We start from the raw sequence: 12,703 nt of genomic DNA on the forward strand, positions 1-12,703 counted from the left end.
TAGCTAGGTATTTAATACTTCATCAATGCAATGTCTCAAACCTGCATTATACTTTGCTAGTATAATTGGATCAGAAGTTGATAAAAAACCATCAATTTTTTTCGTCAAATTGACAATGGGCTGCAACTGGCGAGTTAGTCCCCTTTTGGTATTAATGTCCTTGAACTCTTCAATATGAGATAGGTTACTAGTCATAGCAACGTGTATAATTCTAGATAAAAGTACCCCACTAAAATAGAAGCAAAAGTGAATTTGATCTGACAAGTAAGCAAAGTATGACTCACTGGTGATTTGCTTCACATGATCGAGGACTGCCCTTGTATGCTGATACATTGCTAGCAAATTTTGCTGCTGACACTGCTTCAAAATTGGATCCAAAATATTTTGTTGAAGAAATACATTCAAGTCACCCTCACCACCACCATTGCCTGCCAGTTGCAATTTTTCAAAACTATAGGCAAGATGGATCAAAATTGAACAAAAATGGTAGTTGAACTCGGCAAATTGCAATGCTGGTTGTTGAATTAAATAATCCCAATTCTGAAACCAATTTTGAACTTCTTTAATGACATCATTGAAATGGAAATCATATAAACTTTGCGGTGTATTAACATCGTCATTCCTTTGAAGATATTTATAAGTTATATGAAGAATATTGATCTCCGCGACCATGCGGCCATCGAAATTGGTGGCATTGAACAATGTCAATGCCGATGTACAATAACGAATTCTCGCATCATCCAAGATACAAATTCTCCCCGAGAAAATGCAATTGATGAGGTGCACCAAACACAAGTGATTGTATATACGTAGTATTGTCAATGTTTCATACCCATCATCAGTAGTGTTTCTCTTTGTCTTGAATAATTGGAATGTTGATTTAGTGAGAAAAGTGGTGATACCAATACTTGACAACTGCCAAGGGTCCAAGTTGAACCCAACCAACTCAGGATCACCATGATCTATACCGGTCACGACTGATGATATTGACACTGCATATAAACTCAACACGGCAAGACTTTGGAAAAATTCAACCAAGCCATAATCATTATTGGTGAATGATGTGAATCTGGTAAAATTATGATTAAGTTCTTTGATGAGCACCTTCACTAATTGGATGATTCGTTGTTGATTGTCTCTGTCCGTATTAGCAGAATAGCGGTAACTGATACAACAACAAGTGGTTAAAAGTAGTGGTGATTTCAGTTGAAGGTCCTTGACCAATTGCTCCGTAGACAAAGTGTTGGGGAATGACACCCAACGACCATAATTTCTTCTAAAGTTGCCAACCACATTAACCACTTCTTCTTCTGTCATTATTCCCAATTCAATGATGTTACTCGGTCTTGTTATAGTTGAATTGTTTCCTGTTTGATATAAATTTTGAATAGGAGTTGGACAATGCTCATTCCTCATTTGATTCTTTATAATCGAAAATGGTGATATTACCAAACTCTGAGTAGCACTTTGAAATTCGGGTATGGACTGTTCCAAGATCTCAACATTCAATAAAGTGTTGGAATTGACATGATGATGAGGATTTTGCATCGAGCTGGCTGTTTCTAGTAATAAACGAGCATCATTGTTTATCAATTGCTCCTCACCACCTGGTGCGTTATTACCCACATGACTATTTTTCACAATGTGCAACAACTCATTAACTTTTCCCAAAATCAAATCAAGTTTCAGGTCATTGTCATTATTGGTGACTGGATGTGGTGTCTCTGATGACTCCTGTTCTTCCAACTTGAACGAACAAGTCTTGCTTAGAAATCGGCATCGTAAACATGACGTGGGGTATTCAGGAGATCTAAAACAACGGGTCTTTTGTTTCCGGCATAATTCGCAAGCCCGAAGAGTCCTTGACGCTTGAGCTAATTTTCTTGTTTCGTGTGCTGAAGATGATGCAGTATCGGGTGATTTCGTAACTCGGCGTTTCTTTGACTGGGTCAACTCGGTGTCTACTACTATCTCCGATTGAACGGGTGAGACAGAGGCAAATTCTTCTGAAGGTTGGCTCATAGAGAAGGAGTTATGTGGGGAATGGGGTGAAATTTTTCAGTTTTTGATACAATCTGGGGAGTTTATAAAATGTTCCGTTGGAAGAGAATTTCATTTTTTTCTGCATGTTCCGATGGAAGAAAATTTAAAAATGAATGCCAAACAACTAAGTGGACCAAAAAATGATAATAAGTAGTGGATCGATAAGATACAATGTGATACAAAAAGGTGGACTGATTCCTTTTGAGTGTATGTGATTGGAGTTGTTTGTGTAAACGGTTGCGGTTGAGGTCATAAGGGGAAAGGCGTATCTGCTCACCAATGCAAGGGATTCTCTGACTATGTGTCAACACAAACGCAATTTTGGGCGCTTGCTCGATTTGAGAGGACTGTACCCAAACTTGAGGTGTTCACGCTAAAGGCGGTCGCTAGATATTATGGCGTCACTTTTTTTTTTTGTTTTTTGGTTTAACAACTTTGCTGCATCATTTAGGTCGAGCATTTACCACTTTGCCAATGCTAATAGGACATACAATTGATGCGAACTAAATGCCACTGCTCCGGGGCGTTTTCTAAACTTCAATAGAACAGGTTGCATTGGTTTCAATTTGAGGTGAAGGTAAAAAGGGTAAGTTCAGCTTTCAAATACAGGAGCTTATTGCAATTCGGTCTGCCAGTCTTCTACTTCCCCATGGGCTTACAAACAGCAGCATTTATACCGGGCTATGTTATCTCGAAGTTTGAATCAGAGTCAGATTTTTAATTTGCAGTTTAATTTGAGAAAAAAATGCAACAGAAAAAAAGCGATGCAGAAAACATGCAACAAAACTAAACTTTGAAAAAATTCCTAAAGGAAATCATCTTAAGGTGAATTGATTTCCACTTCTTCTTTTCAGCTACCCACCACGACAAACAGATACACAAGAATCACAATGACTTCCGAATACGACAAATATGCTACTCCCTTGTCATCAAGATACGCATCTGAAGAGATGTCTGCTATTTTTTCCCTCAGGAATAGATTCTCCACGTGGCGTAAATTATGGTTGAACTTGGCCAAAGCTGAAAAAGAAGTTGGCTTGGATATGATCACCGATGAAGCAATTGAGCAAATGTCGAAGCATTTGACCATCACTGACAAGGAAATTCAAGATGCTGCTGTTGAAGAAAGTAAAGTGCGTCATGATGTTATGGCTCATGTTCACATATTCGGTGAAACTTGCCCTGCTGCCGCTGGTATTATTCATTTGGGCGCAACTTCGTGTTTTGTTACTGATAATGCTGATTTGATCTTTTTAAGAGATGCTTATGATATTTTAATTCCTAAATTGGTTAATGTTATTGACAGATTGAGCAAGTTTGCTTTGGAATACAAGGATTTGCCAGTTTTGGGATGGACTCATTTCCAACCAGCTCAATTGACTACTGTTGGTAAAAGAGCTACTTTGTGGTTACAGGAATTGTTGTGGGATTTAAGAAACTTTGTCAGAGCTAGAAATGATATTGGATTGAGAGGTGTTAAAGGTACCACTGGTACACAAGCTTCGTTCTTGTCATTGTTTCATGGTGACCATGAAAAAGTTGAAAAATTGGACAAACGTGTTGTTGAATTGTTGGGTTTCAATACTGTTTACCCAGTCACTGGACAAACTTACTCACGTAAGATTGATATTGATGTATTGGCACCATTAGCTAGTTTTGGTGCCACTGCTCATAAATTTGCAACTGATGTTCGATTATTGGCCAACTTGAAAGAAATTGAGGAACCATTTGAAAAATCACAAATTGGATCCAGTGCCATGGCTTACAAGCGTAATCCAATGAGATGTGAACGTGTTTGTTCATTGGCCAGACACTTGGGTGGATTGTTCAGTGATGCAGTTCAGACTGCTTCAGTTCAATGGTTTGAAAGAACTTTGGACGATTCAGCAATTAGAAGAATCAGTTTACCTTCAGCATTTTTGACTGTTGATATCTTGTTATCAACCATGTTGAATATCACATCCGGATTGGTTGTGTATCCAAAAGTCATTGAGCGTAGAATCAATTCAGAATTACCATTTATGGCTACTGAAAATATCATTATGGCTATGGTTGAAAAAGGTGGATCAAGGCAAGATTGCCATGAAGAAATTAGAGTGTTGTCTCATCAAGCTTCCGCAGTAGTTAAACAAGAAGGTGGCGATAATGACTTGATTGAACGTGTGAGAAACACAGAATATTTCAAACCAATCTGGGGAGATTTGGATGATTTGTTGAATCCAAGCACATTTGTTGGTAGAGCTCCTCAACAAACTGAGAAGTTTGTCAAGCAAGATGTAGCTGAGGCTTTGAAACCATTTGAAAAGTACATTACTGAAGAACAAGTCGCATTGAAGGTTTAGGGGAAGAGGGGTACGACAGTGTAGAGAATCGTGTACAGAATGGTTTTCAGGACAGTGTTTCTATTTGTTTCTAAAATGAACAATTTTTTGATGACTTAATCAAGTAGAATCCTTCAGATCCTTTTTGGAGGCTTTGTGATTTAACAAAGATCTCGATCCCGTAAATTTGCCAAACGTTTATGTATGATTTCAAGGCGGACGATTGGCGGATTGGTAATATCGAAGCTAGAACTTTTGAATGGAAACATGACGCCTTAAAGAACCTGGACACGTTTGTCCAGTATAAAATCTGCGGTGTAATGTACTTCCCCACTTCGAGACACATTACGAGAATTCTTATCAATGGATTCTCTTTGTGGGCAGCTACACACAGGATCACCGTATGCCCTTGGATTTCCCCAACAAATGCAAAAACTACACAAAGCCAGCTTACTCCGTGAATCCTTTTTCTTTTCTAATGAGCTCATAACCTAAGTCAAAATTTGAGAATGACAACTTTGTGTAGTGGCTATAGTACTACTATTGTTCCATTTTTTTGGTCCTTTTGGTTGATCGCAAAAGATTGTCGTAGCTACTCTTGGCAATACATAACTTATAATAGATTTCGGAGAGAGTTACATGGCGTAAGGGGGGGGAATTGTCTGTTAGCACTTGTAGAGGGGGATACGTTCAATTTGAAAATAGGGACAAGAATGCATTTGCGAATACAGAGATACTATTAAAATCAGAATGTTTTAGCCTCGCTTGTTCCAGCTAAGAACATTCTTATCAGGTGTGAGACATTTCCATGCTTTATCGTAACAATATTAGACGGAGATCGTCGACAAGGGTGTAAAAATAAGCACTCCCTTACAACTTTTCGTTGTGTGAAACCCAACAAGTAAAAGGACTCGCAAAACTGAGCTTTGGTTATTGTTGAGGTTTTCTTTTATCTGTAAGGTGCATAATGCGCAAACTCTTTAAAATAACCAATCTTTGTGATATTGGTCTAAACAAATGCCTATTGTATTTTATAAACTTTGTGTACACTCATGTGAATAAAGGTCGCGCACAGTCACACATGCAGAATATTTCTTTGAAATATTCATTTTCTCAAGGGATCACCATAGTTAAGCCAGAAAAATGCATCCGTACCGCAGTACACTTCCCAATTAGGAAAGTGATATTTTTCTGCATAAAGGTCTAGACTTGGCTCGTAAATTGAAGTTATTACACACTTTATACACACACATGGACATGGGAGTATAACAAATTACAAACAATTGTCCGAATAGTGATAGAATGCAACGGCTATGCAAAATGAATACGCTCTTCAACATCTATCCTATGAAGTACAACAAACCATCCGAAGAACTGAAGTAGTAAATCACATAATGGGGCTGGAAAATGCAATGAATAAACTCAGAAATGAAGTGGTATGGGAATCAAAAAATCACAGTCTTGGCTGGAAATGGAAATATTGACCTCTTGGCATTGGCATTGTAGACATAGTGTTTAATGGAGGCAATATACGTGAGCTATAATACGATTGTGTTGGTGGACTTTGCTGCAAGGCCACTGGCGAGAATGTAAGATGATCTTCCTTGATTATTGAAGTTCTTGGTGTTTGTGGTAATGTAACCAATGGGGGCAATTGTACATACTCATTGTGGACGGGTGCAGCGAGCAGTCTCAATGGTTGTTGTGGTAACAGTAAGCGACGTGGAACGTCAATAGATGAAAACTTTGTTGTTGGTGCAATTGCGGGTGGTGGAGGGTAGCTTAGTCCCTGTTGACGAGGAGACACACTATTATTGACAAATGCTACAGGTGATTGTTTTTTGGAATCTGCTTGGGGCCATGAATGATGTGGTTGAAGAGTTTTGCCACCAAAATGACCATCAAATGAAAACGATCGGGATGCAAATGGTGGTTGTGGAATTGAAGATGGAACTGGATACTGCGGTGATTGCAAACTGTTGAATGCGTGTTGTTGTTGCCGCTGCTGTTGCCGCTGCTGTTGCAGTTGTTGCAGTTGTTGTGGGGTGGTTTGATTCTGAATAGGATTTATGCCTAATGGTGACTCAACTTGAGGTGGTGGCAATGTTTGAGTTTGTGGTGTTGTGATACCGTGAAAAGTAGGAATATCTCTGACCAAGTCGTTGGCTTCTTCAACTACATCATCTTCGCCCATTTCTTCCTCCATTCCACTTTTCAAACTCTCAATTAAACTGAGCTTAAACCTCTTCAAAGCATCCTCCACAGGAAACGTACAATACACATTTCTCGCAAACCCAAAAACTCGCTTAACTCCACTCACATCATCAGCATCAACCTTGTCCAACCCCTTTATGCCATGACAAAGACATTGCTCCAAATCTTCAAATGCAACTTGCAAAATACCATTAAACAAATCACGTTCAAATGAACGACAATCCGTGTACAATGAATAATTAACTCGATCACAAGGGATGAAATAAATCTTCATATTACTCTTGTACCGTGGTCTAGCAATAATCTTTTTGAAAAACAAATTGTTGGGAACTTCACCTTGATTTCCAAGTGAATGTAACATTTCATCCGAGTTTTCTTCATCATCAATCAATGTGTAATCACCAGGCGTTGCAGTTTCCAATTTCAAAATCGATGATCCATGAATATCATCGGTTGTTGATCTTGTTATACGAACCAAGGTAAACTCTTTGGAGTTGAAAAGTGTATTTACTGCAGTATCTAGTGAATTAAACGTTGGTGTAGATTGGTTCAGTTCACTAGTAAATGATTTAATAATTTTGTTGGAATACTCAGTTAAGTCAACCACATTATTATCAATTAGTTGTAGGCCTTTTGAGACAAGACACTTGTTCATGTTGTTGTTACTTTGCAGTTTGATATCACTTGTATTGGCGTACTCAGCAACTGTCTCGTTATACTCTCTAATAGCTGTGTCATCCTTAAACAAACTGTAAATCTTTCGTTCATCAGTGAATGGTATTAAACAGTGATATAAACTAAACAAGTCATCACATTTTGTCAACTTGATCTTGATACCTGCTTTTAATGACTTGATATGCAACTTCAGTTGACGAGTGTCACTAATCTTTTTCTTGGTGGAGTACTTACGTCGTATGGCAAACTTGACAAATCGTTTATTGGCAAGAATACGCTTATTGATTTTGGATTTGGGGATCTTGTCACGTAATTGAAAAAGTGGTTTGTGTGAATCGGAGGGTAATGCCGACTTGTTGGCAGCGACACTCTTGGGGGTAAAAGAGCTCAACAATCCTGTTTCGGTAACTGACAACTTTGAAGGTGAACATGGTTGTTGTGGTGATACTGAAGAAAAAGCCGTATTGACATCCCTTGTCAGCTCTTGTTTAATAACCATAGACATATTCCTTTCAAGTTCGATAGGTGATGAATTTATAGAAGACATTGAAGAGGCAAGTTGATTTTCCGACTTGATACTCGATAATGGATCTGTAAAATTAGCAGTTGAATTGCCTTTCCACGAGTATGTGGGTGGCGGTGTAATAAAAGCTCTAGGAGATTTCTGATCGTGATATTGAGCCGATCCGAAACAGTGATTGTGGCTGACAGTATGAAGATCTTGTTGATGATGTGCTTGCGAGTCTTCTTGCCCACGAGTTTGTTTTTCTCGTTGTTGCTGTTGCCTATTGAGTATTTCATCAGCATTCAATAGATCTAACAAGCCTGCCATTTTCGGAATAAATTTGGGGCGGGAAATGACTCAAGTGATAATATAGTTGATACTGTGAACAAAGCGTCTGATTCAGATTGAGACGTCCCTCTTTATGAGTAAGTTAATCGGAATAAAATCGATGAATTCGTACAGTTTCAGATCTGTGAATTCCCTTAGTATATGTGTTAGGAGTTTTAGTGACCACGAGGGTTCTTGACTTGAGTCTAGGGAATCAACAAGAAAAAAAATGAAAATATAAATCAAATTGCAAAAAAAAAGTATTTAAACTGGAAACTGGAGATCCCGCTTTTTCTTCTATGAGTGTTTATGTAGTTATAGTTTGTATAAATGTGATATGAGAAAAGATAAAGGGGGACAATATATGTAAAAACATGTAAACAAAAAGGTACCAAGATGTTGTGGGTATTTATATAAACAAAATAATAAAATAAAATAAAAAAAAATATAATATTTAGGTAGGGTTATAGTTCTTGTAACACAAAAAGTAGGGGCGAGAAAGAGAAAGAGAAAGAAAAAGAAAAGCGAGGTTTTCCTTGGGGAGAGAGCATTCTATTCTTGTTGATGTTTGACTTGCATTGTGTGATGTTTGGTCAAAGAGAGTACTATACAGTATCTCAAGTAAATGCATATATTGTGCGTTTGTATGTAATTGAAAAAGGCTCATACTTGTTGCTTTATTTTTATTTGTCTTGGTTTTATTGTTTTTTTAGACTTTATGTACAATGGGATATTTCATTGCAACAAAAACAAAAAGCATAAAATTGAACACAAAAGTATCAATTATTATATTTGCTTTTTCACCAAAAGAGCTATTCTGTAGAGACTCTTATTATTGTTCATAGACAAAGAATGTCTTACAAGTACCAATAAGTACATATTCAAATAGGGGAGATACAAAAGGATGCAAGACTTCCAAACGTATATGTTGAAACACGGATCGACTGGAAACATTCCTTCTCTCTCATCCTCCCTTACTTCGATCAGCAACTGCCACAAGATTGGAGGAGCATGTGTGACAAAAAACAAAAGCAAGAAAGAGCATATGAGCATATATTCTAAAGTTTGCATCCAACGGGAAAACTGCCCCGCTGAAATCAAAAAGCAACTTTCAAGAAAGGCGGCTACAACAACAATAAAAAGTTCAAACGTATCAATTTCCAAGACATCCGGCGGTTCTTAGTCACACATAATCCTTGGTCTGAGGTTTTATTTGGTAGAATCGAAGCAAGGGTCTAGACCTGTAATGCAACCACCCCAAACAGGAAAACGCTGAGTACAGTTACAGGTGGGGGTTCACAGTGGTGGTGAGTGATTTGAAGAGGCGACTTGGTCCGCCTAGAGGTTAGTTAATGAGGGCGTGCGTTGTGATAACAATGTGACTCTTGATGGGCGCATCTTACGGTGGTACCAAACACACACACTTACACACAGTAAGCAGTGTCCAATTATACTGTAAGATAACATGCAGAAAGATCCAAAAAGACTACAAACCAGAGACAGAGTTGAGACAAATTAAAACAATAGAAGCCATAAAAAAACAGTGGTTAACTTTTGACGGGTCTTCCAGTGCATTCCATCACCATGTTACCATCTGAGTCTTCTTCAAAATCAGATGATAAAATAAGCTGAGTGTGTTATATTTTTCCCTAAAAAAAAACAAAAAAACGAAGCAACAAAAGAGAAAGAGATACACAATATCACAAGTTATGTGTGCTTTGCTTGTTACATTTGCATACGTTTGCCAGGATTATGTGAGGAAAACAAGTGTTGCACAAAATGTAATTTTAGATTAAAAAGGTTTAGTTTTGGCTCTATTTACACTACCACCGAGAGACTACGTACGTATCCATCGTACTTCTCTCTATTCACACAAGAGAATGGTGTTACACAGTGCGATACTATGTAATTACGGTTATTTAACCAAATTTTAAGAATATTATTTTTGAATGGATTTAGTGTTTACTTTAAAAGTGTGCATTTTCGAGCTCACCAGTTATGAGTTTATGCTAGTGTATCCAAAGCAACGACCTAAACATTTACGATGCTGAATCGTAACTTTCACTTTTCGAGCTCTATATCGCTTTTTTACGATATGGTAGTTCACGTTTATCAACTGGACTTTTTGCATGATGTTCTACATATTCCCATTAGTTCTAATTTCTTCTGAGAATTTTATTTATGCACAAGTGGCTAAAGTAAAGTAAAATAGCCAAAAAAAAGAGACTAGGTTTTGGCTAACTCATGATAAATAAAGCTAACTAGAAAACCTTAAATCCGCACACATATAATCCCTCATTCTTTGATTTGCCGTTTTCTAGTTGTGAATGACTGAAGTTGCAATAGAAAGAAAAGTCCCAATTATTGGTATCCAACTATACCTACATAAAGTGTACCAAATAAAAACCTTACCTTGTCCAATCGAACAAGACTAAACCCAACAAAATATCTTTATCGCAGAACTTCACACAAAGAACTCAATTATAATAGAAATAAAAAAACAAGAATTACAAGAAGCACAGATAATCAATTTTTGGTAGAGTAGCTATGTTTGTGTAACAAGTGGCCAAACTCCATAGTTGTGTAAAGTTGCGCAGAAATTTTAGACACACAAAAAGGTAACTCCTACCGAGGGCTGAAGCTTCGAAAAAATCACTTTCTTCTTCTGGATACAAATGTTTTGCCCCCCCCCCCCCCCCAAAGGTAAGCAGCTGTATTATTTCCTGCAACTTTTAGAAGTCTCCCTGTTCACTAGCGGCTGAAGCCGAAAAAAAAGAACCTTTTCAATATGCTCTTGCGCTCATTCGAGTTGCTTTTTTGTGTAGTTAAAACCAAAAAACAAAAAAAGGATAAAGCTAAATTTGGTACGGGATACACTACCATACCTCTCAATTTTTGAGGCTGGTGCATGAGAGATAAAAACACAATAACAATAATGCGTTTGGATGTTGCATTTTAACCGCGATTGAGTGGATGATTCGGATGCGGGACCACTGGGACTACTGGAAAAATCGGCAACCTACGCAAAATCTATAACGCTCTATACACACAATGGGTGCCATTGCGCAGCAGTAGAGCGAAGCGAATGGAATGTGCCAATCTCAACATTGTATTAATTTCAGATTATTCTTGAACTGGTTGTTTATTTTTCTAAATGTGCAACTGTTTTCGCCATTTCCGGGAGCAATGAACAAGAATGTAACCAGAATGGAAGCGGAATTTCTGAAATTGCACAAGCGAAGACAATAGGGACGGAACAAAAGCTTTTGAAACCAAAAAAAAAAAAATAAAAAACAAAAATAGAAAGTATTAATGAGAAGAGGTTTGATTGTTTGTAGTTTTTAACTTCCGGACGAAAGTTTTAGCCTTTGACAATTCCGTTGTTTCTCGTGGTTCGCAACTCCCTAAACTCTGCGTATTAGAGGAAGTTTTTATCAAAACATGCTGTTCGTAGTTGAGCTTGCCAAGAAGTTGACAAAGGCGTGGGCCCTGTCGCTTCATGCTTAGACGTATAGAAGAATACGAAGCGAACGGAGTGCGAAAAATACGCTCCGCTCTTGATCCTCTGGTACTCTGAGTGGATGCGATTTAAGCAAGATATCGTTAATGCTTTTTTTGCTTATGATCATAATTGGATGTGTGTGTTTTTCTCTTTTTTTTTCTTTCTTGAGCCAAATGGTTGTTTTCCAATGTAACCTCTATGCACAAACGAAGTCCTTTGCTTTTTCAACTTTATACTTTTTTAAACTCGTTAACTCCTTACATAAGACTTCAATTTAGAGTTGTTGACGTAACAAACCAAGCACATGAGCGGGGGAACAAGAGACTACCTTCTGGGCAATTTTTAGAGAGTTTAGGAGTGCCTTTGAATGACAACAAATTTCACTTGAATTTTGAAGCAAAGAAAATTTCAAAATGTTGAAACAACTACTTTTACCAATGTTTACTCTTCCACACGGTATTGAAACCATAAAATTCACACAAAAGTAAGTTCCGGAATATTTTTTTATCTTTTATTGACAGATTCCAAACTTGTTCTTTGTGTTTTCGCCGTAACATCCTACTCGACTTTCTTCTTCGTCTTCTTCGAGAGAAAATAACCACAACTAGTTATTGTTTGGCTTGGTTTTCGCCACAAATTAAATCTTCGCACAGTTTTGTGCTCACCTTGATGTACCAACCACAACGATGTTGGCACATGCGTTTGCCCGCCTCGGTTGCTTTTTTGCATTTCGAATTTTAGTACTTTTTTTGTTCGATTTCGCAAAAAACCTTTCCGAAATGACATGAATTTACCCCTCATTGTTTCTACTTCTTTTTTCCCTATCCCAAGTGCAATTAGTATATACGTGAATATCAAAGTTCATACTTTTGACCTCATATAGCCGGGGATACTCAAAAGCGTCAGAGAGATAGAAATTTGGCACACCGATTTCTTTTCCGGAGTTGAGAATCACATGCCAGCGGAGATCACATGAAAGCTTGGATGAATAAGTTAATCGCAACTCCAGTGATTGTTTTGTATCTTCCGGTCGAAAGTAGCCTAATAAGCTTTTCAACGATTGCAAATTATCATCATCTACTATCCATGACTCTAGCTTTTTCGAAGAAGTGACTT

The 12,703-nt window shown here is 37.7% G+C and overlaps 3 protein-coding genes across 3 annotated transcripts; 1 reads left to right on the forward strand and 2 right to left on the reverse strand. All coding sequences in view use genetic code 12, as the record gives it.

Annotated features, from left to right (window-relative positions):
* Positions 1 to 3: 3 nt before the first annotated feature.
* On the reverse strand, positions 4 to 2,022 carry ZCF19 (Zcf19p; the record flags this gene model as incomplete). Its single annotated transcript, XM_036809380.1, has 1 exon — positions 4 to 2,022. One exon carries the CDS (start codon positions 2,020 to 2,022, stop codon positions 4 to 6), a length of 2,019 nt encoding a protein of 672 aa, XP_036666022.1.
* A 911-nt stretch (positions 2,023 to 2,933) lies between these two features.
* Positions 2,934 to 4,385, forward strand: ADE13 (adenylosuccinase; the record flags this gene model as incomplete). The annotated part of the gene is made up of 1 exon (XM_036809381.1): positions 2,934 to 4,385. The coding sequence occupies one exon, from the start codon at positions 2,934 to 2,936 to the stop codon at positions 4,383 to 4,385; it is 1,452 nt and encodes a 483-aa protein (XP_036666023.1).
* Positions 4,386 to 5,817: 1,432 nt separating this feature from the next.
* Positions 5,818 to 8,085, reverse strand: CPAR2_204970 (uncharacterized protein; the record flags this gene model as incomplete). The annotated part of the gene is made up of 1 exon (XM_036809382.1): positions 5,818 to 8,085. One exon carries the CDS (start codon positions 8,083 to 8,085, stop codon positions 5,818 to 5,820), a length of 2,268 nt encoding a protein of 755 aa, XP_036666024.1.
* Between the last annotated feature and the right edge of the window lie 4,618 nt (positions 8,086 to 12,703).

Source organism: Candida parapsilosis, contig 005809 (assembly GCF_000182765.1).
Source record: "Candida parapsilosis strain CDC317 annotated contig 005809".
NCBI lineage: Eukaryota > Fungi > Ascomycota > Pichiomycetes > Serinales > Debaryomycetaceae > Lodderomyces > Lodderomyces parapsilosis.